This window comes from Coccinella septempunctata, chromosome 5 (assembly GCF_907165205.1).
Source record: "Coccinella septempunctata chromosome 5, icCocSept1.1, whole genome shotgun sequence".
Lineage (NCBI taxonomy): Eukaryota > Metazoa > Arthropoda > Insecta > Coleoptera > Coccinellidae > Coccinella > Coccinella septempunctata.
This window is the reverse complement of record NC_058193.1, coordinates 302,435-330,241: the sequence shown is the minus strand read 5'-3', so window position 1 is coordinate 330,241 and position 27,807 is coordinate 302,435. Positions and strand designations below refer to the sequence as shown.

The 27,807-nt window shown below is 37.3% G+C and overlaps 3 protein-coding genes across 3 annotated transcripts; all 3 read left to right on the top strand.

Annotated features, from left to right (window-relative positions):
- Positions 1 to 1,961: 1,961 nt before the first annotated feature.
- Positions 1,962 to 15,547, top strand: LOC123312876 (uncharacterized protein K02A2.6-like). The gene is made up of 2 exons (XM_044897437.1): positions 1,962 to 2,526; positions 15,419 to 15,547. The coding sequence occupies exons 1-2, from the start codon at positions 2,319 to 2,321 to the stop codon at positions 15,493 to 15,495; spliced, it is 285 nt and encodes a 94-aa protein (XP_044753372.1). The 5' UTR covers positions 1,962 to 2,318; the 3' UTR covers positions 15,496 to 15,547.
- Positions 15,548 to 18,614: 3,067 nt separating this feature from the next.
- LOC123312875 lies at positions 18,615 to 27,544 on the top strand. The gene is made up of 4 exons (XM_044897436.1): positions 18,615 to 18,756; positions 18,815 to 19,020; positions 19,319 to 19,478; positions 27,341 to 27,544. Exons 2-4 carry the CDS (start codon positions 18,856 to 18,858, stop codon positions 27,481 to 27,483), a joined length of 468 nt encoding a protein of 155 aa, XP_044753371.1. The 5' UTR covers positions 18,615 to 18,756; positions 18,815 to 18,855; the 3' UTR covers positions 27,484 to 27,544.
- Positions 24,505 to 25,670, top strand: LOC123312871. The gene has a single exon (XM_044897430.1). It carries the CDS (start codon positions 24,556 to 24,558, stop codon positions 25,309 to 25,311), a length of 756 nt encoding a protein of 251 aa, XP_044753365.1. The 5' UTR covers positions 24,505 to 24,555; the 3' UTR covers positions 25,312 to 25,670.
- Positions 27,545 to 27,807: the final 263 nt, after the last annotated feature.

Here is a 27,807-nt window from a genome sequence, read left to right as displayed (position 1 = left end):
CTAGAAAAAGAAAGACAAGCCAGACTATAACCGGTGTTTTAACAGCGACTCCTAATTTGGAAGAACTTAAGCAGAAAGAAAAGAAGAAGAGACCAGGAAATGTTCTTCAATGCAAAAAGAACGTTTTCGGTACGCCATCAAATTCCACTACGCAGATAGAAAATGATGAAGAAAATCCATTTGGGGTTGAGGATGATGAGGATGAGGTAGCTTGTCTTTACTGCAATGATTTGTTTGGAAATTCTCGTTCCAGGGAACCTTGGATTAGTTGCATGAAGTGCAAGAAGTGGGCACATTGTGAATGCGCCGGCGTATTTCCGAAGATAAAAAAGTTCATTTGTGACATTTGTCTAGACTAATTTCTTGTTTTGTGGCTTTTGATTGTTTTTACTATTTGTTTAGGGAATATGCCATTTTATACCCCATGACTGTGTCATTTTACATTATACATGTTGGTAAAATGACACAGTGTAAGGTTTTTGAAAAACTTATTTTTTTTGGTTTTCAATAGAGTTCAGATGTCTTCGTTTGGAATATTAATAAAGTTTATTCGAAGGAACGCGTAACTTTTTTTTGAACCTGATATTTTGAATGATACCTGCAAAAACAAGTTTCAAATAAAAAGTATGTCATTTTAGGACACCTTCCCCTACAACAGGAATAAAAATTATCCTACGTTCTGGGGACGAGATGGTCCGAAAAATATAAATCAATCAGAAAGTTTTCTCAACATTTCCCAGAGCTTGTGAAATCTCTAGAAACGTTATCCGTAGAGGGAAATTATGCCACCAGAAAATCTGCATATCAGTTGCATTCAGCCGTTACAAAAGCAGTGTTTATTATTGCTCTACAAACAATAGCCAAATATTCAGCAGTTTTAGAACCAGTAGTTAACGCACTGCAAGCCAAATCGATCGACATGATCTCGCTGGGGGAACACATCAAAAATATCAAGGACATTCTCAGAAATGACCGCGAGTTTCCTAATAGAATGAGTGATGAAATGCTTCAAAGAGCCCGAGCTGTTGCAATGGATTTGAACATAGAAATTTCGATTCCACGTCTTGCTCACAAGCAAACACATAGAAGTAATCCGCCATCAGACAATGATAACGAATATTGGCGGCGTTCCCTGATAATACCATACATTGATTCACTCATTTCATCGTTGAATATTCGATTCTCCCAAGAAAATACTCCGGCGTTTGCTTTAAGTAAGCTACATCCCTTGTATATGACCAAAACCAGCATTACAGACTTACACAAGAACGCAGAATCATTCCAAGAATTTTATAACCTGAATATCACCGGAGAACTGAACCTTTGGCATAATTTATGGGTGAAGAAGGCTTTAACAGATGATCAATTAAGGGACATAGAAGTAGTTGATCTGTTCAACGAAGCCAACATTTTTTACCCTGCTGTCAGAAAGGCATTGATTATTTTAAGCACTATCCCATGCACCACGGCGACCGTAGAACGGTCCTTCAGTACGCTGCGAAGGGTTAAAACGTGGCTTAGAAGCACCATGGGTGAAGAAAGGCTTACAGGTTTATGTCTGATGAGCGTACATCGCAATTATTTAAAAGAAAACAGTGAGTTTATTGAAAAGACCATCATAGACAAGTTTTCGGCAAATCCGAGAAGATTACTGTTAAATTAATATATATATCTAGTCAATTTTGATGATTTTTTGTTTCAATATACCCGACCGACCATCTTCTCAGGTATGAGCTGCCCCCCTCTTGCTGAAATCCTGGGTAATATGCCTAAAGGCTTTAGGCATATTACCATTAAATGTAAAGTATAAAAATGTTGTAAATAGTATAAATTTTTACATTATGAAAGACGGTGGTGCACCAATTTTGGGTAGAGATTTCATGAATATGTATAATATGGGTTTTTCTGGTTTACAATTTATCAATGAAGATGTTGGAAGCAAGAAGAAGAAGTTTAATTGCCGAATTTCATGAAGTTTTTTCTGAAGGTTTAGGAAAATTTAATAAAGGCAATATCAATCTAAAATTAAAAGACACTTCAGTTACGCCTGAATTTTTTAGAGCTCGTCCTATTCCATATGCTCTACAAGAACTTGTTGAAACTGAAATAATCGTCTGCTTTCTCTAGGCATCATCTCTCCAGTGGATTATTGTAGATGGGGGACTCCAGTAGTACCTGTGTTAAAGAAAAATGGGTCTTTGAGGCTATGTGGCGACTACAAGGTTACCATTAACCCTTGTATTGAAGTCGACCAATACCCCCTTCCACGCATTGAGGATTTGTTTAGACGTCTACAAGGAGGATCTCAGTTTTCGAAGATGGACCTCTCTGATGCATATCAACAAATCTGCCTAGATGAAGAATCGAAAGAACTTACCACGATTGTAACACATAAGGGATTGTTCAAATATAATAGACTGACTTACGGAATTTCCTCAGCACCTTCCAAATTTAGAAAATTGATGGAATCTTTACTAAGTGGTTTGGAAGGAGTAGTAGTATTCCTGGATGATATTCTAGTCACGGGTAAAGATGAAATCGAACATTCAAGTAGATTAAGAGAAGTTTTGAAAATATGAAAGAATTCTGGCCTTATCGAAATGTAAATTTTTTTCAAAATAGTGTTGAATATTTGGGTTATATAATAGATAGAGAAGGTTTACATACAAGTGAATCTAAAACTTTGGCAATTGAAAATTTCGTTGAACCTAAGAATGTTAGTGAGCTGAAATCTTTTTTAGGCATGGTTAACTACTATGGTAAATTTGTTAAAAACCTGTCTACTGTTCTTTATCCCTTGCATCAATTATTTAAAGAAGATGCAAAGTGGGAATGGACAGAAAGTCGCAAAAAATCTTTTCAAAACATTAAATATCTGTTGAAATCAACAGAAGTCTTGGTCCATTTCGATCCAAACTTAGAAATTAAATTAACTATAGATGCTAGTCCTCACGGTATTGGGGCAATATTGAGTCATACTTATCCTTCCGGAGCTGAAAGACCTATTGCTTATGCTTCAAAGTCGTTAACCAGGGCTGAAAAAAATTACTCTCAAATAGAACGCGAGGGCCTTGCTATAATTTTTGGAGTAATAAAATTTCACCAATATTTGTACGCAAAAAGATTTACCTTGGTAACAGATAATAAGCCTTTGATGGCAATTTTTGTAAATAAAAAATCCATTCCTCAATTTTCGGCAAACAGGCTTTGACGTTGGGCAGTCATTCTTTCGAACTACGATTATGAAATTGAATACGTCAAATCTACAGAAAATAACGCAGATGCCCTGTCTAGAATGTTGCCTGAAACTTCAACACAAGACACTTTTCAGAATGATGTTGATTTACCTTATTGTAATTTCTGAGCAAAAAGTGATCTTTTTCCGGTAAATTTTGAGGAGGTTCAAAAGGAAACACTCAAAGATGTTGAATTGAGTAGAATTGAGGATTTAATGATCAAGGGTTGGCCAAAGTATGTAAATGACCCAAGTATCCGACCCTATTTTTCAAGACGATCTGAACTTGCCATATCTCATAATAATTGTTTGTTTTGGAACCATCGGATTGTGGTTCTCACTAAATAACGTCAAGATTTTCTTGGGAATTTACATCTGAGTCATTTGGGTATTGTAAAAATGAAAAGTATTGCCAGATCTCATTTTTGGTGGCCTAGCCTAGATAAAGATATTGAACGTTTGGTTAAGAAATGTATTGGCTGTTCAAGTAATTCTAACAATCCTCCCAAAGTCCCCTTGGCAGGATGGAAATGGCCTACAGAAGTGTGGCAAAGACTGCATATTGATTTTTAGGGCCTATTGAAAATAAACATTATCTGATTGTTTTGGATGCTCATTCTAAATGGCTTGAAATATTTGAACCTGCATCTACGAGTACCCAGATGACAGATAAATTTTTAAGACAATCGTTTGCCAGGTTTGGTTTGCCTGAAACAATCGTTTCCGATGATAACGCTTCTTGTTTCACTTCCGCAGATTTTCAAAATTTTCTGAAAAATATAATAATAATATTTCTCATGTAACTAGTCCACCTTTTCATCCTCAATCGAATGGTGCTGCGGAAATTTCTGTTAAGACTATTAAAAATTGCCTCAAGAGGTCTTTTTCGGAAGGCACTCCTGTGGACACTAACTAACACAATTCTTTCGCTGTTTTTATTAGCACTCTAGTACTGGTGTTAGCCCATCTCAACTTACGTTTGGCAGAAATATAAGAACCAGATTTGATGCTTTACTACATAAGTCACCCTGTGAGTCTATAGAAAATAGGGTAAGACATAATCAACAAGTACAGAAGCCAAATTTTAAGGGTAAAAATAAAGTTAATTTCGAGGTGAATGATGTTGTCATGTCATAGTTAAAGATTATAGAGATCCAAATTCTGTTAATTGGATAAAAGGCCAAATAGTCAAGAAAGTTGTCAAAGTAACATTTCTAGTCAAAATTTTCAGTTTGGATAGAATATGGAAGACATTCGAATCAAATTATAAAGACATTTAATGACATTAATTATCCAGTAGAAAATGTGATTAATAAATAATGAAACAATTCTTAATTCAAGCTCAGAAACAGATGTAAATAGGGATAATGCAGAAGTAGATCCACCTATTGTTCATTCAAATAGACCAAAAAGAATTGTTGAACCTCCAACACGTTTTGTTCCATGATATCTGAATTGTACATTTAAATTTGTTATATTTAGTAGGTATAGGTATGTAAAATTATCAAGTTTGAAATGTATAATATGTTAACTTACCTTATGAAAAATTATTATTGTTAATTGTAAAGGGGGAAGAATGTAATATATTTAATATAGAAAATATCTTTGCGCATCTCCCCTCCCTAAATATAATTTACTATAGGGAAAATCATAATCCGGTTTTCAACTCTGCACTAGTCAATGTACATATGCGAAAGAATATTAATGTATCTGCTTTAAGTTACTTTCTTTCCTGTACTAATCCGGCACGTAAACTAAAAACTGCTAAAAGACACTTCACACTTTTTGTCATTGACTGATGCATACAAGATAATCAATCTTTTCAATTTTTTGATAACATGTCAATCTTCATGGAAACAAACTGATGTCATTCAAAATCGTGTGGCATAAAATATGCCAACAGATACTCCAGCCACTTGAGATAATGAGATAAAACCCGAACAGAGGTTCGTGGAGCTTCTGTCTTCTGTCATCATTATTGCTTATTTATTTTATTCAAGAAAAGGTACAAACAGATAATGAATCCACAATAGCACCAACTGAATTGAAATTCAAAAAAAAAAAATACACTCATACATCATACTTAATTTCTTAATTTCCCAATTAAAAATAAACATGTCTCAAACAGAAAATTCAAACAATACCCATATGTGTCCAATGGACAAACTTCCGGCTTAACAATAGCAACAAAAATAAATTTACGAGAAAGAAACCACATACACAGTTGAACCCCAAACGAAACCCACCGATCCCACATTACCCTAGTGAAGGAGTTCACGCTTCGGCTCCCTCTTGAAAACATTTGAGGTGGAATTGAACAAATCAACCCTAGGTGTCAGAGTGTTGTAACAGGTGACCAATCTACAAAAAGGAGAATTCTGAGTGACATTAACCCTCCTAAAAGGTATACTGAAAACCTCCCTCGATCTTGTCACTCTCTCCGGCACTGCTGAATAACTCTTGTTTTTATGCTGTGTTTCTCGTACATATTACTTTTTATTTGGACTTATTTACAACACATTTAATGATATATTTTGGGTAGTCGTTTTCCCTTAAAATTTTGCAAACCTACTGTGTAATCTCGTCTCTAAATTTGTTGTCACTTAAGGACAATGCTCTATACATCAGATTAATTGCAGTGTTGACTTTTTGGGTGTTACTATGGTTGCTCTAGTAGTTTATAATCCTGTTGGAACTTATAGTTTTTGTGTACCAAAAGGTTGTCAAATTGTTCTCTTCTCTGGTTATTAAAAAGTCTAAGAAAGGAATCTTGTTTTCAATTTCATCTTCTATAGTGAACCTTATACTGGGATGGTATCAGTTGAACAGGGCCCTAAATGGAGTACGCTCAGTCGAAGAAAAGCAGATGCTGACCATGGTTTCGGTCTCATTCAAGCTCGTCAGAGCAACATAGGCTTCTTCTCCGATGGAGAACGTTCGGAATTGATGAACTCTTATTCAATACTGGCAAGCGCTACTGAGTACTATCCAGTGACATTCCGATAGAATTAATGGAGAATGCTCATAGGTTCGCAAAATAGATTGAAACTTCGTCAAAGTATAGCCTATATGTGAATAAACACATTAGCTTTCGTTTCGATGAAAACGACCTGGCAGTTTGGATTTTACAGCCCCTTGAATATTCAATTCCTGACGGGAGCAGTAAGCCCCTGTGTGATGTCATAGTGCTACACACATCATTTGACAAAATATATAGAAAGTTGTTTAGTAGAACCTGAACGAAACATTGACCGAAACAGAGATTTTCATTCGGATAGAATAGCAGGCACAGCTACTATATATTAATATGCTTATACTTGTAGGTACTTATAACTTACTGTATATAAATTATACAATATTGTAAGAAATCGAATACACGAATATGGTGAGCCGCTGCCGGTCAAAGGGGATGAGCGCTGAGTAAACATAAACGACAGCCGAGATTTGAAGCTGTGCTACTCAGGCAATTCGATTTGAAGATCCCTTCGTGCTCAGATGTACAAGCCGCTCGATATTTCTTGTGTTTACGAAAATAAATAATTAAGTTTGGAATTCTTGAGTTTCATTTCTAACATCAGAAGTGGGATTGTGCCTATCGTTCATAGTGAACTGTTATTTTGTGACTTGTGTTGTTCTATTGGTACAAAAACGATAATTACTAAGACTGCTTTCGAGCTTTTATGGACATTTACTAATACTGAGTGGTTATTACGTCGTATCCTGAAATTTTATCCTGGACTGTGTGTTTACAAGACAAGTGAAAAAAAAAATGGCATCATCGGATGGCGATTCGACTCAAAGCTTACTGGCGGAGTTAGTTAAAGTTCTACAATCGCAGAGATCTGGTGAACAGGTAGATTTACCGTATTTCAAACCCGAAATTAATGAATCGAATATATGGGTGAGTTATGTTGAGACTATTAAGCATGAAGTAGTGTGGTCTGATGTTCAAACCTTGGCAAGGATTGGCCGATTTTTATTGAATGAAGCGAAAAGATGGTTTGAACGTTGGAATCCCGACAACAGAGATTGGGCTACTTTCCGTATCGATTTCATCGAAGCATTTCCCCCGAAAAGGAATCTTGGTCGTATGTTGGAAGAGGCAGTTAAATTCTCAAGTGCTTGTGTAAACACTTATGAAACTTATGTGCATGAGAAGTCAGCTTTATTAAATAATTTACGCGCTAACTGGAGTGAGGGAGATCGAGTAGAATTGATTGTTTATGGAATTTCGGAGCTTGAGATACGAAATGCCGCAATGAATGCTAACTGTCGCACTATTTCCGAGTTGTTAGTTTTCTTGTCATCGTTCGTCAAACCTTCACGATATAACGATGGACAGCAACGAATGATTGGTTATGAGTCATCTCTAAAAAGAAAATATCCTTTTTCCGACAAGAAGGGAAGCAGTTTCAAAATTTCTAAGAAGTGTTACCAATGTGGTAAAATGGGACATGTTCAAGCAAATTGTCGGGTTAAAGACAACAAATTTCAATCAGATAACAAAAAGTTCCCTGTTAATGACCAAGGTGTTTCTAGTACATCTCAAAATCACGAGAGTTGTAGTTTTTGTGCTAAGAAGGGTCACAATATTTCAAATTGTTTTACGAAAGCTGCCATCGAAAAAGTCGTAGTATCAACTTGTGTTCCACAGGGAAACCTGCCGGCTCAACAAAGATTTTCATCGATGGTCATCATCAATTTTGGGCCTTAATTGATACTGGGGCTGACCTTTTCCTTATTTCAGACAAGTACACTCATTTATTCCAAAATAAAGTAACAGGATGTAATATAATTTTGAAAGGACTTAGTAATGTAACCATTGAAGCAACGAAGAAATTTGTTGGTTTCACAAACATCTCTGATGTGAATATTCCAGTTACTTACGTTTTTGTATCTGCCAAGAGTCTTGATTACGATGTTTTGATTGGACGTAATATTTTCGAAGATCAGAGTCTTGTTACCATTACGGATCATCAAGGATCGCGCATCGTACGTCGTGAGTTGCCTGGAATCAACCAGGTTTCGGAGAGTTTCGATTCTGAAATAACTGAGATTGATGTACCTGCTGAGTACCAAATTATTCTACGAGATTTTAGTGGCATGATAACAACTGGAAATAAAGTAGGCGCGGTAAACAATGTGAGTCTTCAGATACGCCTATCAGAAGATACTGTAGTTGCTCGTAATCCTTATCGACTATCCGCTACCGAAAGGGAAGCTGTTCGTGAAATCACAAACGATTTGATGGCGAACAACATTATACGTCCTAGTGAATCACCCTTTGCAAGTCCAATACTATTGGTGAGAAAAAAGGATAAATCCTTCAGAATGTGCGTCGACTATAGTGAACTTAACCGAATTACTATAATATTAAAGATCGATTTCCATTGCCATTAATTGAGGATCAGTTGGATAGGTTAGGAAAAGGATGTTATTTCACATCTTTGGATATGGCTTCCGGTTTCCACCAAATACCGATACATAAAGAATCCATTCCGATGACTGCTTTTGTGACATCTGATGGTCATTTCGAATACCTTCGTATGCCCTTTGGTCTAACCAATGCACCGGCTGTATTCCAGAAGGCTGTCAATCGAGCCCTTGGAAGTTTGAAAGATACTATTGCATTAGTTTATGTGGACGATATTCTCATTCCTAGTGCCACCCCGGAAGAAGGTCTTACCAACTTAAGACGCGTCCTGGAAGCACTTAGTTCTGCTGGTTTTTCTCTGAACATAAAAAAATGCCACTTCCTGCAACCAAGCTTAGAATACCTTGGGAGAGAAATATCAGGTGAAGGTGTAAGACCAGGGAAAGCCAAGGTCGAAGCGCTAATGAAGTCGCCAATTCCAACAAATGTAAAGCAAGTTCGTCAATTTATGGGTCAAGCAGGGTATTTCAGGAAATTTGTCCCAGAATTCGCTAGTAAAACGGCATGTATAACTCGCCTGACGAAACAAGGAATTTCCTTTCAATGGGGAGAAGAGCAGGAGGAAGCAAGAAAATATGTCATTGATCATCTGACATCGAGGCCTCTGCTCGTTGTTTATGTTCCAGAAGCACCCACAGAGCTGCACACCGATGCTAGCAGTATTGGATATGGTGCCATACTTATACAAAAACATGAAAACCAGCCAAAGGTTGTAGCTTACTTCAGTAAAAGGACAACAGACAGTGAATCGAAGTATCACTCATACGAGTTAGAAACTCAGGCAATAGTGCAAGCACTTAAACACTTTCGAACTTATTTGCTTGGGATCAAATTCACCATAGTCACAGATTGCAATTCCGTTAAGGCAACAGCTACTAAAAAGGATTTTATTCCTCGAATAGCCCGTTGGTGGGTTTACCTTCAAGATTTCGATTTTGAGATAAAGTACCGTAAAGGAAGCAACCTTCCAAGTGTTGTACCACAAGCACCACAACCCAGATGGAACAATGAATCTGCAGTGGTTCGTTCCTAGACAAAGTCGCTTAGGGTTACTCTGTATCTTCCATGACGAGCAGTGTCATATCGGCGATGACAAAACTTACCAGTCGATAGCTGAAAATTTTTGGTTTCCACGAATGAGACACTTCATCAAATGTTATGTTAGGCATTGTGTAATATGTGCAGTAAAAAAGATAAGAACAGGACCACTACAAGGTTTTGTACATCCAGTAGAGATTCCCAAAGAACCATTTCACACCTTACATTTGGATTGTTTAGGACCATTACCTGTGTCTACTGACGGTTACAAGCACATTTTGGTTATCGTTGATAACCCCAATTACCATAAAAATGGTGTAGGGAATTGCATTTTGTTGCCAATGAAAAGTGTCACCGCAGAAACTCGTGAAAAATTAGAAACTGTGTTATCATTATTTGGAACCCCTAAACGAGTTATAATGGATGCCGCTACGTCGTTCAAGAATACAACTTTTCCAAAGTATCTGGAGAATTGGAATATCGAGCATCATTATGTTACGCCAGACATACACAGAGGAAATGGACAGGTGGAACGCTATATGAGAACCATTAGGAATTGAAACTCGAGTAAAGGCAGAATGGCCGAGTGGTTTATGGAAAATCCAGCTTGTTCTTAACACAACTGTGCAGAAATCAACTAATTTGACTCCACTGCAATTACTCCTGGGAACCCAAAGTTCGACACCATTGATACAGGCGTTATTGAAAAATGTGTCAAAGGATCTGTCTTCAATAAGAAACCGAGATTTGGATAGACAGCGAGTAGCAGAAAAATTGTCCTCGACACGTGATCTGAACGATGTCAATAAGAGAAGAAGAGATAACGTTCAGTACTCGCCTAGTGACTTTGTGCTGATGCACCGTGATTCTCAGATGCACATTAGTAAAAGCGATTATGAGTTTCTGGGCCCATACGAGGTGGTGAACTGCCTGGATAATGGACGCTATGAAATTAAGAAGGTTGGCACGAACATCGTGACGAAAGCAGCCAAGGAGCAGCTCAGACGATGGCCTATACAATGGGCTTTGAATGTTGACATGAATGAAGTATTGGATTTTCTGGAGTCAGAAAGTGACTCTGTTGAAAAAGAAGGTTAGTGTAGAAAAATCAATTTCAATTATTTTCAGCTTATTCTTTATACAAATACATCATCATTACACTTATACGGGCAAACAGAGAGTTTTTTCTGAGGTTTTTATCTCTGTTTTTTTCATGTATCATACGAAGATATGTATGGTACTCCGTTGACATTTTTCCTCTGCTTACACTGAGATCTGGAACGTGGAACAGGTTTTTAGGATCTGTCTCTTGTTCCATTTCTTTACACCCGCTTCATTGTTATTTTCAGATTGTAAAAGTTTGTAACACTCTTTTTCAAAGAATATATATAATGCTGTTATTGCATTGTCAGTCTCTGTCCCGTTAGTGGTAGAGCTGGGTAATGGCCGAGGCCATTACAGCTACAATTGGTAAAATTTTAATATTTGTCAGTCTCTGTCCCGTTAGTGGTAGAGCTGAGTGATGGCTGGGGTCATTACAGGTACAATTTTGATTTTTGTCAGTCTCTGTACCCTTAGTGGTAGAGCTGAGTGATGGCTGAGGTCATTACAGGTATAATTTTGATTTTTGTCAGTCTCTGTACCCTGAGTGGTAGAGCTGAGTGATGGCTGAGGTCATTACAGGTATAATTTTGATTTTTGTCAGTCTCTGTTCCGTTAGTGGTAGAGCTGGGTGATGGCCGAGGTCATTACAGGTATAATTTTGATTTTTGTCAGTCTCTGTCCCGTTAGTGGTAGAGCTGGGTGATGACCGAGGTCATTACAGGTATAATTTTGATTTTTGTCAGTCTCGGTGCCCATAGTGGTAGAGCTGAGAGATGTCTTTACAGGTGTAATTTCGATATTTGTCTGTCTCTGTAACGTAAGTGATAGAGCAGGGTAATGGCTGAGGTCATTACAGATATAATTTTGATTATGTGAGACTCTGACCAGCAAGTGGTACAGCTGATTGATAGCTGAGGTCATTACGAGCATAATTTGATAAGAGCAGAGTGATGATCGAGATTATCACTGAATTGTATGTCTCTGGGTCTCAGTCCCGTGAGTGGTTGAGCCAGGTGAAAGAAAAAAATAATATTTCTATTTCACAGATAGGTCTTCTGGAAAAAATGCGTCGAGAGCGTCGCAGTTGTCAGGAAGGCCGTGTAAGAAATCGAATACACGAATATGGTGAGCCGCTGCCGGTCAAAGGGGATAAGCGCTGAGTAAACATAAACGACAGCCGAGATTTGAAGCTGTGCTACTCAGGCAATTCGATTTGAAGATCCCTTCGTGCTCGAATGTACAAGCCGCTCGATATTTCTTGTGTTTACGAAAATAAATAATTAAGTTTGGAATTCTTGAGTTTCATTTCTAACAATATAGACCAAATTAGTGAGGTTAGGCGGGAAATTTGAAACGCGATCCATTCGTGGATCTCGTCATTGAATTCCCCAAGTATTTCTTATGGGCCTAAAAATGACGCGTACTTCTCGCCTTTTTTTGGATATTTTAGCTAATTTCTTAAGATTTATTTCTATTGAAATACGTTTTATGAACCCTTCTTTACAAACTAAAAAAAAGAATTTACCAATAAAACGGCATATTTTTCAAATAATTGAATAATATAAAAGACGTCGGTAAATTCCATTCCAGCTTCATCCCGTGTCTGATTGGTGGATGCGAATTGCGGCGGCAAATTTAAAAATGTAAATAAACAAGATTTCGAGTCAAAGACGATACGAAGTGTAAGTTTTAGATTTTTGAGAATCAAAAACAAAATAGAAAAAATGCATTGCTTTGCTCCTGTTTGCAATGATAGGCACCCAAGTGATTGCAAATTCTTTCTGATGCCTAAAAATGAAGAAGATTTTAAAAAGTAGGAAAAATATTTGGCATGGTATGTAACATTCATTCAGGAAATGGGGTATGAATATTGTATATTATTTTGAACCTGAGTTTTCAGCCGAATTGACAGAAAACCAAAAAAAATAGCAGGGTGTGCAGTTGCCATTTTAAAGATGGTCTGAAAGAAAAGGGACTTACGATATTTGCGCATAACAAAAATAAACAAATTGATTTTGAGAGTGATGAAATCCTTAAAAATAAAAGAAAGAGACGGAATTCACCGCCCCCAACTACCAGCACGGGATTGCAGGATACTAGTAGCAATATTGAGTTGAATACAACGGAAACTTGTTCTTCCATGGAACATGAAACTAGAGAAGAACATATCCCAATTTATCATACAGTCAAAGAATCTTTTTAATATGATCAAATAAAACAGAGGAATGATTTAATATAACTCCATAATGGGTTACCAAACCAAAAAGCTTTCCAAGCTTTATTAGATTTTTCGACAACTTTCCAGTTTCAATATTATTTGGGCTAGAAAGTCACAGAAATATTGCCAGAAAATCAACTATTTATAACGTTAATGAAATTGAGACTAAATTTACCCCATCTAGACCTTAGCACTAGATTTAACACAAGCCCGACTACAATTTCGAATATTTTTTTTTTACTTTGGTGCTTCCAATGCATCGTACTATTTATTGTAATATTATGTCAAAAATCCCATCGAGACAAAAAGTATAGTCATCTTTGCCTAAATCTTTTTCATCATTCACGAATTGTAGGCTTGTGATTGACTGTACAGAAATAAAAATTGCAGTTCCAAACGAAATGAGATTGAAACAAGAAACTTACAGTCACTATAAACATGCGCATACATATAAAGTACTTGTAGGAGTTACTCCCAATGGAGTTATTTCTTTTGTAAGTAACAGTTTCCTGGTTCAGCATCAGATAAGAAAATTTTTCTTCTAAGCAAGTTGAACGACTTGTTAGAACCAGGTGACATGTTACTTACCGACAGGGGGGTTCCTAATACACGACGTAGTGAAACCAGGGTTGACGGTCAACATACCCCCATTCTTGATGACACAATAATTCAGTGCAAATGAATGCATGAAAACCCTGGAAATTGCCAGGTCAAGAATCGTTGTTGAGAGAGTGAATGCGAGGATAAAAATTTTAGGATATTACATACTATTCCAGGATCTTTAAAAAAATTTTCCTCTGCAATTTTTCAAACAGTATGTGTGAGGGCGTACCCCGGTGAACTGGTGCATTTAAATTTTGACTTGACTGAATTCCGTTGATTTTTTTTTTTAAACCGTTCGTACTTTTCATTCAATTGTGGCTTGCCTTAGTTGAAATATTTTTCCGAAACCGTGCATGTTTCTTTACACTTAGGGTCCTTTCGCACCAAGCCAGTCCAGTTTAGTCGCATCCAGCCAAGTCTTGTCAAGTCAAGTCACGTCAAAATTTGCTTTCGCACTGGTCGCATCAAGTAGCGTGCGTCAAGCGTCAGTATTCTGCAGAATCTGTATCACGATGGATGACTACTTCGGGCGATAATGTTACGGCGGTTACATAGAAGAAGGCGTATGAAGAAAAGACATTTGTATTGGGTTCATCCAATACACACAAGAAGACCACTGTTCGGTTCTTTCAATCATTTATTTCCGGACTTACTGGATAATCCAAAAAAATTTTATAATTACTTTCGTATGAGCCCGGAATTGTTTCTGCAACTAAGAAATTTGATTGCTGAGTGTATTCGAAAAGAGAATACCAACTATAGAGCTGCCATTTCACCAGAAGAACGAGTAGCCGTTTTCCTCAGGTGAGATAATTATTTCAAATATAACTGCTGATTCTTATGAAAACGTATAATGTTACAAGAAAAAAATAAAATGAGTTTCTGAACAATAATCATAAATGAACTATAGGTAACCACTTACAAGTTCTGAAGTACATAAGAGTCCACAGAATCATCCTCATTAGCCTGTCCTACCGAATATTCATTACCAATGGAATAATGAGGCAAAGTAGAAACGGCATTAAATGGTGTATTTATATTGAAACTTATCACTTCACCTTTAAATTGTAAATTTTGGAGAGAGTTCAATTGTTTGATCGATGGAAGTAAGCTGCGGAGAAACAATAAATCAGGGTCTTTGTCATCGTTCGCTTTAGCAGCAATTGCACTTAGGTGCTTAAGGTATTCTCTATCTATTTTATTTTCGATGTCAGCTTTTTTTTTTTCGTTTTTTCCCTCGAAGTAGCAAGTCATCAGAACGTGTAGAACAACTTGGCGAAAGAATATCTTGATACCCCTCCTGATGGTCCCTCTGAGACTCACGTGGAAAATCTTGCATATTATTTTCAACTCTCTTTGACTGAATGTTACTTTGTTGATGAGAGTCCCCTTCTTCTTGAAGCGACTCTTGGCTTTCTTCTTGCAGCTCATAATCAAATTCAGTGTTATCCTCAGCAATTTCACAAGTATTGAAATTGACGGATTCTGGAACGTTTCCTGAAGTTGCTTTATGTTTCACTGGTGGATCGAGAAACCACAGTGACTTGGAGTACGGCCATGTAATTTTCGCCCTTTTTGCATCGGCCCCAGAAGGGATATTTTTCAGCTTTCGCTTTTCCCTCATATAATTACTTCTTAAATTTTGTCATTCTGCCTTGACTTCTGCTTCTGAAGCAATAATCAGGAGTACAATTGTTGATTTTAGCAGACAATTATTTCAATAAAAAGTTATCTATTTTATTTAAACAGCAACTAGTTGAATAAATGACGTCGATTTCTTTTTTAGATATCTCGCAACAGGAGAATCATTTACATCCCTCAGCTGCACTTTTCGGATGGGAATCAGTACAATTTATTATATAGTGAAAGAACTGGCTGAAGTAGTTTGGACTCTTTTGCAACCATTATATGCCTGTGCCTACAACAGAAAAATGGATAGACATTCGCACAATTTGCCAAATGCCGAACTGTATCGGGAGCATCGACGGTAAACACTGCCGAATAAAATGTCCGCCAAACGCTGGTTCCCAGTTTTACAATTACAAACATTTTCATTCTGCAGTTTTAATGGCTGTCGCCGATGCAAACAGCAATTTCATTTTAATCGACGTAGGAGCCTATGGTAAAGACAGTGATAGCACAGTTTTCTCAGAATCTACAATGGGCAGAGCATTTAAGGCAAACGCACTGAATATACCTAGCTCCGAAAACATTTCTAATACAGACATTAATATACCTTTCTACTTTGTAGGCGATGAGGCTTTTCCTTTGAGTGAAAACCTTATGCGCCCTTATGCTCGTCGCCACTTAAATTTTGCCAATAGAATATTTAATTATCGTTTATCCAGAGCACGTGTGCTTTTGGCATATTAACTAAGAAATTCGGTATGTTTCAAAAAGCTATAGAAACGGATGTTCAATAAACAGAAAACCTAATCAAAAGTGCTTGCATATTACACAATTTTATACGCCAAGCTCGAAATGAAAGTGACAAGATTCTGGAAACAGAGTTTTTGGAACAAAACTCAATTAATCTTGAACTTCAGTCCTTGAGACCTACAAGTATACACATCAGTATAGTATTTTATTTTAGTATTTTATTTCTCCAGGAGGTTCGGTACCATGGCAAAACGAGAAATGTCGAGATGTTATATAGACTTTTCAGATTTGTATACTTTTCCTTTCATAAAAACATATATTAATAAATACCAATTTACTTACCAGTTGTGTTTAATTTTCTGGCTATGCCTCTCCATATATCAGCAATAAAATCCCGATCTCTGTGCTTTGGGTGTTATATTGGCTTGTTTCCTTGCACCAACACAATTAATGCCTCCACATCCATTGTACATGTTCAAGCGACTGTCACGACTGGCATAAAAATATTCAACCGGCTGAGTCGCAATCAGTCCTAACAAGTCTTGACGTGATTGGACTTGACGCGACGCGCCTAGTGTGAAAGTAAATTTCACATTGCATTTGTTTTTAACGGTAAGTTAATGATTCCAATCCTGAAGGGTCCGACTTGACTTGACTCGACTGGACTGGCTTGGTGCGAAAGGACCCTTAGTTTAGTTGAGACTTGACTTAATTCAGTTTATTTTTCCGAAACCGTGCATATTTCTTTACACTTAGTTTAGTTGAGACTTGACTTACTTCCGTATATTTCTCCGAGACTGTACAGGGTGGGCAAAATTCGTTGTCTACTGAAGGGATCTCAAGAACTATAGCAGCTAGAAGAAAACGGACGGCACATTCGCGAGCTCTTTTTTCTTGACTAATCCAAAACTGAAAAAACAGATCCAGCCTAACGTTCATAGATTTTGAGTTATGAACGAAAATTGGAAAATTGTCATTTTCAATGAAACTGAATAACTCGCTCATTTGAACTCGTATTCGAAATCCGTTGTTACATTCTACAGGCACTTTTTTATGAGGAATTCGAATATGATATTATCAAATTTTTCGATCCAGTCATTTTCGAGATACGATAGGGATTTCTGACTTTTCAAATGTAAACTATAGTTAGAAGTTCTTTAATCTTGCTGCAATTGTTTTGCTGATTTCAAAAATGTATCATATGTTGCTATTCACATGAATGTTACACGAGAAAAAAATTCAATACTTTTTCCTGCTTTTCGATTCTATGTTGCATTATAAGTAGGCTGGGTTACCATAGCAACCGTTGAATATGCATTATATTTTGTGAACCTGATTGAAATCACGGATTGCTGAATAAATATTTCGATGATTAATTTGCCATCGTTTGTTCTCGCGATGTTTGGCATGCTTATCTTACGATGGTTCACAATTCGAACACTACCGTTGACAGAACAACCTATTTTTCATCATCTTACTTCTGTAAAAATTATAATTATAGATAGCTATCGTATTTTATTTATAATATTACTGACTCTTGCAGTTTCTTTCATAAATTGAAAAACGACGACGAAAGTCTTTTAATCTCTTTAAAAGGATATCGATCTCGATATCGATATATAAAAGAAATTCGTCAGTCGGTGATTCCTATCGCAGAAGGTTGAGTTCACATAGGATTATGTGGAGTTCACGAACCATAATGCATTTTCAACGGTCGCTATGGTTACGCCTGCCTACTGAAAATTCAACAGTGAATCGAAAAGCAGGAAAAAGTATTGAATTTTTTTTCTTACGTTATATTTATGTAACTATCGACATATGATACATTTCTGAAATCAGCAAAAAAATTGCAGCAAGATGAAAGAACTTTCAACTATAGTTTATATTTGAAAAATCAGAAATCCCTGTCGTATCTCGAAAATGACTGGATCAAAAAATTTATTGATATCATATTCGAATTCCTCATAAAAAAGTGTCTGTAGAATGTAACAACAGATTTCGAATACTAGTTCAAATAAGCGAGTTATTCAGCTTCATTAAAAATGACAATTTCTCAGTTTTCGTTCCTAACTCAAAATCTATGAACGTTAGGCTAGATCTGTTTTCAGTTTTGGATTAGTCAAGAAAAAAGAGCTCGAGAATGTGCCGTCCGTTTTCTTCTAGCTGCTATAGTTCTCGAGATCCCCTCAGTAGACAACGAATTTTGCCCACCCTGTACATATTTCTTCACACTTCGTTCAATTGGGACCTGACTTACTTCCGTAAATTTTTCCGAAACTGTTCATTTTTCCTGAAGTGAAATTTTGCCAGCCGTCCTGCGCCGAACAGACCCAGCCGTTGACGTCCAACGATTTAGTGTACCTACCTGTATATTTTCTTGTTGTGTACAGTTCATTTTAATAGAAATAAATAGTTGAACATCTATTTTTGTTGCCAATTATTTTGCCAGTGAGAGTCTATTTATTTAATCAGTTTCATCTAAGAGTGTAGTTAGAAGAGGTAAAAGTACTCTTTCTGACGCCTAAAGACCGTTGAAAAGCAGACACTTAGAAGACGCTACCTCTTCATCGATACCCTTCTCCACTGATACTCAAGTCTACCCGGGCTCTCCAATTCTTTGGAGATTCTGTGAGAGACGTGGGATGATTGCCCCACTGGCGCCCGAGCAACCGTAAGGAGCGGCCAGAGTACGAAAAGTTTGTCACAAACTATCACAGATTAACTTGAAAATTTCATTAGTCTATGGTATATACTCTTCAATTCTCATTTGTTTATTCATTTAATACTTAATTGAAAATTACAGGACTCATCCGCCAAATATTGCGAAAACTGTCGCTGTTTGAGATGGCAGTCACTGAATTAAAATGTAAGGTGGAAACGATGGGACAAACAGAAACAATTGAACCTGATGAAGACATATGGGGGGAATTCAATTTACCCTTAATAAGTAATGAGAAATTGTCGGAATTCGAGATTTTTCTCAAGGTGGAAGACAATATGAAAAAATCCGTAAGTCTTACATTTTTCCATTTGTGCATTCAATGTATTTAAAAAAAAAATCTATAGACAAAAACCAGAGAATGTCTTGTTATGTGAATGCGTTAAGCTTTATTTAGTATTTAGGTAAATATATTACTAGTTTCTTTCACAAGGCCTCAAGACTAACCAATTTTTTAACAACTAATGTGCTATTTCAATTTTATCATATCCGTGTGGTTACATTCATGAAATGAATACATTACCTAATCTATTTGAGTTTTGTTTGGGATGGATCTGTATTGTTTTCTTGTACATGTCCTTTTTTTAGGTTAAACAACTCTCCAAAGTGGGCGGTGATACCCCATATGAATTCTGTAGAAGGGCACTGGCTACATTATTGTCGAATAAATTAGCCAGTGAATACAGCTGGATAGGCCTGAAGAAAAAGCTGGTGTTTTCAAAAACATTGGTTGCAGATCTTATAATGAGTAAGTATAGTAATATACATATTATGTTGTGGCAATAAATTGGGTAGGAGATGTTAGTCTTACTTAAGGATGACAGACCTCAACACTCACTTTTCCTATGGTGAGAGACTCCTCTCTGTGGATTTCTGGCACTTTTGTCAGCGTGTCTCAGAGTTTCAGTCTCTCCAAATACAAGCGGACGAACAATGGGTAGTGTTCCATTGTGGCCTCAATTCATCCCGTTTTGGCACCACACATAACATATGTTAATCTTATGGGTTGTGGGTATTGCAATATGGAGATTGCATTTCATTTCAATGAAAGAGTTTCCATTTGACAGGCCATCATAGAGAAAGAGAAAGAGTACCTAATGGCCATCGACCTGTGGTCCTTCAGCCCAGGCCATCATATATTTTTTGAATTCACCGAAATTTTGTGGAAAAAAAAATTGTTGTAATTTGAATTTAGTGAGGTTTTCGAATAACTACTTGGAATAATTTTAATTAGGGGTGATAATACAATAATCTAAAATTAATATATGATCTGAAATCACAAATTGGCCTTGTGATTGAAAAAAATAGTTCGAAAATCGGCAATTTTAGTTATTTTCATTAAATTCTAATTATTTTGAAAACGGCATATCGTCGATGCAATGCCAAAACCGCGAATGTGAAAATTTGCCGTTTTTCACCTATATGCACAAACAGCGACGTTAGACTCGGGGGCATTCAATGCCAAAAGCGCGAATGTCCACTGAAATGCATAACCCTAATGTGACTTGATCGTAGTTTCGCGAGAGTGAGGAGTTAGTGTTCGTTCCAGTGCATAAACGACGAATGTGCCACATTCGCGATTTCAGAGTATCGAGTTAGTGCTTATTCTAGTGCATAATCAACGAATGTACCACATTCGCGATATCAGACTGTGGAGTTGGTGTCGTTCCATCGCAAAGACAACGAATGTGCCACATTCGCGAACTAAGAGTTTGGTTTTAGTGTTTGTTCCAGTGCATAAACAACGAATGTGCCACATTCGCGAACTCAGAGGTTGGTTTTAGTGTTTGTTCCAGTGCATAAACAACGAATGTGCCACATTCGCGTTTGCAGCTTATGATTGTTTGTTAGTACTGCTGAAACATTCGTGAAGGTAGTGAATTTATCTGAGCAATAAGCATGAACTCCCGAACTCCAAGAATGATGGAACTTGTCCGGAAAAATAGTGTTAAAGGTAAAACATAATATAATACAAAAACAATTATCTTACATTACATTTTTTCTTTCAGATAATTCTAATGAAAATGAGCTCCCAAAATGCACTATTGTCGAATCAGGATTACACCAAGAAGTTCCATTCGATCTAATCGAATATACTAATTCGGAATTAGCGATTGAACCATCAATTTTGTCCGAAGTCCTAAATCCCGAAGTTCTTCCCTCAGTATCTGGTACTAATGTTTTAGAGGATCTAGACTACTCCAGTTCATCATCACTTGACTATGAACCCTCATCGTCTTATGACGACTCATCCTCAGAAGATATTGAGAACTATAATAATAATAATATGAAGCATTCCGATAAAAACCGCGAGCAACATAAAGAGGAATCCCTGAAGGAAGAAAAAGTTTCTAAGAAAAGGAAGAGAAATGAAAACCTCTGGAAGAAAAATATAAAGAAAGATAGAAGGGTTCGAGGTGAGTCCTACATTGCACATCGTGGTGTAGAGAAACCTGCACGTCCAATTCTACCAACCCCATGTCTCACAAAACCTAAGCATAAGTGCATAACTTTAGTGAATGAACAAAATAGACTTCAAATCTATACGGATTTCCGTAAGATGAATAATATTGAGGATCAACGGGTATTTTTGCAGAGCCATATAGAGCAGAAGCAGAAAAATCGCACGACTCGAAATATTGAGAATTCTCGAAAAAAATACACATGCGTTTATACTTTAACCGTTGATGAGACAAAACGTGTAGTTTGTAGAGAATTCTTCATGGCTACTTTGAACGTGACAGATGCATTCATGCGATCTGCTTTGAAAAAGCGTTCTTCCATAGGAATACAAGAGAAAGATAAACGCGGAAAACACACCCCAGCGAATAAATTAACTGACAATATGGATGCATTAATACGCGAACATATTTTATCTTTTCCGTCAGTGGAGTCACATTATTGTAGGGCTTCAAGCACAAAAAAATACCTTGACTCATGTCTTAATGTGTCGATTATGTATAGGATGTACAAAGATATGTGCAGTACTAAGAAATTAAAGACGGTTTCTTCAGAAAAATACCGACAAATATTCAATGAATACAATTTAGGTTTTTTCAAATGATTTAAAGAAAATGTGCCAAGATCTTACTATCCCCAGAGTGTACCATAGTTTCTATAGCTCATTGAAAAAGAGTAATACTGAACGAGATAGATTACCACAACCAGATGCTGATGAAGATACAGATTATATTTCGGCGTCCAGTCCTCAATATCACCTAGAATACCATGTAGTACGTGTTGTCATGTACGCGCGCACAAGGTTTAAAGATTCAAATCCCCACTCCGCTGCTCCATATCCCCGCTGCATCCATGCCCGACTCCTCATTGTGTTTCTTGTGCTCGGCGTACGAGGTTGTCGATTCAACTAACAGAATACGACGTATAAAATAATTCGATTCGGAGAAGACACGTAAGTGGAAATCATCTAAAATATAACTAGATATTTCAGGGTTCTCTTACAGCATGGGAAAATCCAAGCATAAACGGGACTCTAGTTCAGACAGCTCGTCGGAAAGATCTAGTTCGAAGCGTTTGCTGAAACGTATTAAACAATTGGAAAAGAGATTAGACGATCGCCGTAGAGACAAAGATGGCAAACGCAAACATAGATCCCGCTCTCTTTCTCGTGCAGAGAAAGGTATTCGTTCTCGTGCAGAGAACGGTTCCACTGACCGATCGCTTTCTCGTGCAGAGAAACTTCGACGGGTGGAAAAAGACGAACATTTGGAGCAAAGACGACACAGTAAGTCTCCCTCCAGAGTGTCACGTAGATTTCGTGCAGTTTCTACGGACAATTTCGCAACTACACCCCCTATTGAAGTAGGTTCCGTAGATGCATACAGTGTTACAGAACCTACAGACGACGTATTAGATTTGAATACGGATGAGGATACACTAGAGGAAGAGCTGTCAGAGAATATTTTACATATTCTCGGAAATAGCGATCGTAATAAAAATTTGGAAACCCAATTTGGATTACATGGCGCTATAGCCCCCGTTTGGGAAAATATTTTAGTGAAAGGTTTCAAGAAGGAGGAAATCGAAAACCTCCTGCAGAGATATGAAATGCCTAATAACCTCACATTATTAGCACCTCCAAAATTAAACAATGAAATCACAGCCATTCTTTCGAAGACAAATGTTGCTCGAGATGGATCTTATACAGAGATCCAACACCAGGTTGGCAAAGGTCTATGTGCCTTGGGCAAAGGAATGAACCTTATCTTGGCAAACAGGGAAAATATTCCTGAAGAGTACAAGACAACTCTACTAACCTATTTGAGTGATTCTAGTCGCATTCTAGCGAATGTTTTTCATAGAGTGTCTGTGACACGAAGAAATTTAATAGCTCCCCTTGTAAACAAAACCATAAGAGACCTGGTAGTCAAATCGACCCCAGGAGAATATCTCTTCGGGGCAGATTTATCCGAGACTATCAAGACTGCTAAAAACCTTGAGACTATCAGTAGAGATTTGAGACTGCAAAATTCTGTCGAATCTCGACGTAGTCAAAACAAAGGGGGGGAGTCAACTAAATACAAACCCAATCCAACCAAGAACACTTTAAACTACAGGCGCCCAGTCCGTCTTCTGGAAGAGACGAGGCAGAAAAAAGGGCAATCTTCCAGACCTCAACGTTGGGAGAACCAGAAACAGGAACCGAGAAAGCACCAGAACGACTACTGGAAGAACCGTCGTTAGCTAAGGTAAGTGAGGGACTAGCTGGTCGCTTGAAGTTATTCATTAAGGAATGGCAAAAAATAACTTCAAACCCTGTTGTGCTTAGCTGGATTGAAGGTTATAAAATTCCTTTCAACAGTCAACCTTTACAGTTGAATATCCCTAGTCAGAAAATATTTTCAAAATCTGAAGAACAAATTATTCAGGAGGAAATAAGTAGGTTACTGAAGTTGAATGCCATTCGGAAATGTTTTCCTTTGCAAGGAGAATTCAGATCGTCTTTCTTTCTTGCTAATAAATCGAATGGAGGAAAACGTTTCATTTTGAACTTAAAATCCTTGAACTTGTTTGTATGTGCCCCTCATTTCAAAATGGAAGACACGAGAACGGCGTCACGCTTGATTACTCAGGGTTGTTATGGCGCCACCATTGACCTAAAAGACGCATATTATCTTCTATCTATTGATGATGACTATCGAAAATATTTGAGATTTCTTTTTCGTGACACTTTATATGAGTTCAACTGTTTATGTTTTGGTTTGTCATCGGCACCTTATACGTTCACTAAATTGATGAAACCAGTTATTCAAACACTACGTTCCGAGGGAATCATATGCGTCAATTACTTGGACGATTTCTTAATACTTGGAATCTCAAAAGAAGAGTGCTCTAGAAACGTTTTTAAAGCCTGTAGACTACTAAACTCCTTGGGTTTCATTATTAATGAGGAAAAAAGTTCTCTGAAACCGCAAACCAAATTCAAATTTTTAGGTTTCATTTTCGATACTTTGGACCTTTCCATCGAACTTCCGATTGAAAAACGCATGAGAATCCTTGAGAAAATATCGAACCTTCAGAAACGTAAGGTAATTAAAATCAGAGAGTTTGCGCAATTTATCGGAACTCTCACATCAGCCTGTCCGGCCGTCAAATACGGATGGCTCTACACGAAAAGGTTTGAAAGGGCTAAATTTCTTGCTCTTGGCAAGAATAACGAAAATTTTGATAGTTTTATGTATATTGGGAAAGAGTTGACACCGGACTTGCAATGGTGGTATCATAACATATTTTCTTCGAAAAATGATCAATTTGATTTAGAGGTTTTCACCGATGCTAGCCTTTCAGGATGGGGGGCTTACTGCATGGGTGAGAGCACCCATGGCTGGTGGTCAGGAATAGATAAATTGAAGCACATTAACTATCTAGAGCTGAAGGCGATATTCCTTGGACTGAGATTCTTCGGGAAACATTCTTTCGATGAAAAGATTCTCATCAGAACGGACAATACAACTGCACTTTCTTACATAAATAAAATGGGCAGCGTGCAGCATCCAGAATTGAACGAGCTATCTCGTCTCATCTGGAAGTGGTGCGAAACGAAAAATGTAGTGTTATTCGCATCATACATAAAATCGGAGGACAATTGGCAGGCAGATAGGGCTTCACGCATTCTACCTCCCGAGACGGAATGGTCATTAAATAATGACGCTTTTAAGACAATTGAAAGAAATTTTGGGACTCCCGAAATTGACTTATTTGCCTCTGCTAATAACTATAAATGCAAAAAATATATATCGTGGTATAGGGATTCCGGGGCATACGCTGTAGATGCATTCACTTTGGATTGGTCGGCTTTATACTTCTATGCGTTTCCTCCGTTCGCCATGATTAGCAGAGTGTTACAGAAAATTTCAAAAGAAAAAGCTGAGGGTATAATTGTAGTACCTCTTTGGAAATCCCAAGCTTGGTACCCGCTTTTTCTCAAGTTGATCACACAATCACCAATAATTTTTGAACCAAAGAGTAATTTATTGATCTCTCCCTACAGCAATGCAGCTCATCCTCTGGCAGACCAACTTACCCTGGTGGCCGCGAGATTATCCGGAAAGCCTTTATAATGAAGGGCGTACCCAGGGAGGCAATCAATACAATACTCGGCTCACTTTCTACTTCAACCATTAATCAGTACAATACCACATACAAACATTGGTGGAATTTTTGCGATAAGAATGAATTTTCACCTTTTGATGGAAACCCTAACAATATTTTAGCATTTCTACAGAACCTTTTGGAGACATCTAATAATAGCTACGGTTCATTCAACAGTCACAGGTCAGCCCTATCCTTAATAATGCCGAACGATATAGGAAATCACCCCCATATAAAACGTTTTTTGAAGGGTGTGTTCCGTAAACGACCACCTACTGCAAAATACGACACCACGTGGGATCCTAGTCAGGTTTTAGATTACCTGCGCAACACATCCTCTGATCTAAAATCCTTATCGATGAAATTAGTAACTCTACTAGCATTAGCGTCGGGCCAGAGGATGCAGACATTATCTCTCATCAAATGTTCAAACATCCAAGAAACCGAGGAGGGCATCAAAATATTCATCCCTGATCATACAAAGACTTCAGGTCCAGGGAGATTTCAACCCTTCATAAACCTTCCATATTTCAAAGAAGAGTCGAGGTTATGCACAGCTTCCTTGCTTAAACAATATCTCTTACAGACGAAGGTTGTTAGGGAAAATGACAACCTCTTCATCACCTACAAGAGCCCACATGGAACGGCCTCAAAACAAACGCTGAGTAGATGGGTGAAAGAAATATTGAAAGCATCTGGAATAAGTGACTCGTACAACCCTCATTCTACAAGACATGCTTCCACCTCAGATGCCTTCAGAAAGGGCCTTCCTCTAGACGCAATTAGAAGATCTGCCGGCTGGAGCTCTTCCTCCCGCATCTTCAATAAATTCTATAATAGACCTTTAGCTGAAACAAATACATTCATGGAAACTGTATTCAAATAATAATAGTTCGGAAGGTTAGAATCACATTTTCGTTTAATGCCTAAATTTTTTAATTTTCTAATAAAACCTTATAAATCGCAATTTTCTTTCGTTTACTTTACTATGAGTTGGCAATTCCTATATCTTTAAACAGCTACATGGTATTCTAGGTGATATTGAGGACTGGACGCCGAAATATAATTACTAGATCAAATGAACTTACCTGAAGTTCGATCGTAATTATATGAGGCGTCCAGTCCGAAAATATCACCTAGTACCCTACCCAAAATCCCTGCCCTGGGAATTGCCAAAAATCTTTGAAGTAATGAGGAGTCGGGCATGGATGCAGCGGGGATATGGAGCAGCGGAGTGGGGATTTGAATCTTTAAACCTTGTGCGCGCGTACATGACAACACGTACTACATGGTATTCTAGGTGATATTTTCGGACTGGACGCCTCATATAATTACGATCGAACTTCAGGTAAGTTCATTTGATCTAGTAATAATGACTCAAATTGAAGCAAGTGCAGTTATTTGGCATGTACCTAGTTATTTTTTCAGTATTTTTTCCAACAGAAATGTATAACTCTTATTTTAGAAGAGATATCTCCTTTTATTTTCGTAAAGAACTGTTTATATCAATATATTCATTTTCACGAAAAGTGATTATTGATTTTATTTCCAAAACTGAAACGAACGAATGTGCAATAAGAAAAAAAATCATCATTCATTTTGAATCTTAGTACTCAAATAATACAGTGTATCATCTGCTATTGCTATATGTATGAACGAAATTGGTTTAGAATTATTTGTGATTTTATAGTACTCCTCTGAATATTCAAACGCCTTTATCTCGTTACTATAATTTTTCACATTCGCGGTTTTGGCATTGCATCGACGATATTTTCGCTGGTGTCATCTGATAGTATTTGGTCTACACCAAACGTGGTGTGACGTTTGATTCACTAGTTTCGGGACACCCTGTATATAGAGTTTCGATTCGAATTTTCTTCCATTAGAAAACACTTGGTCTGTCGGTTCTCTAGTGTACTTAGCATTAGTTAGATTTATTTCACCTATCTAAGGTACAGAATATAGAAAATTCAAAATTTTCTATATTTTTTCTTTCAGGATCTGCTCAGCTAAATGGAAAAACCAGAGATTCCCCTCTTAAGGAAATAGAGGACGCAATAAAAAAGTTTCGAGGAGGGCCAAGGAGAGATCTGTGGCAGAGGAAAGAAAGAGCCAAATTTAATATCTTTTTTTTGTTCTAGTTTTTGTTGCTGTTTTAGCAAAGTTATATAAAATGAGTGCAATATACATGATTTTATGTTTGTTCAAATACTTTGTTGTTTGACGTCAACACCTTCCTTTGCTAATGCTCTGTTACGTAAAGAAACTTTAATTGCTTTTCGAGAATTGAATGTCGAAAGCAGTTCTAATCAACTTTTCAAAACTAGTAGGTTGGGAATAAGTAGTCAGAGTTCATTAATTTGATGGGAAAAACAAGTAGAGAATTGACACTTGCTTCCTCAGACGTCCAATGTACATTCTGTGGATATCCATAGTGATATCTAATTATGGTCCAAAGTGGATGT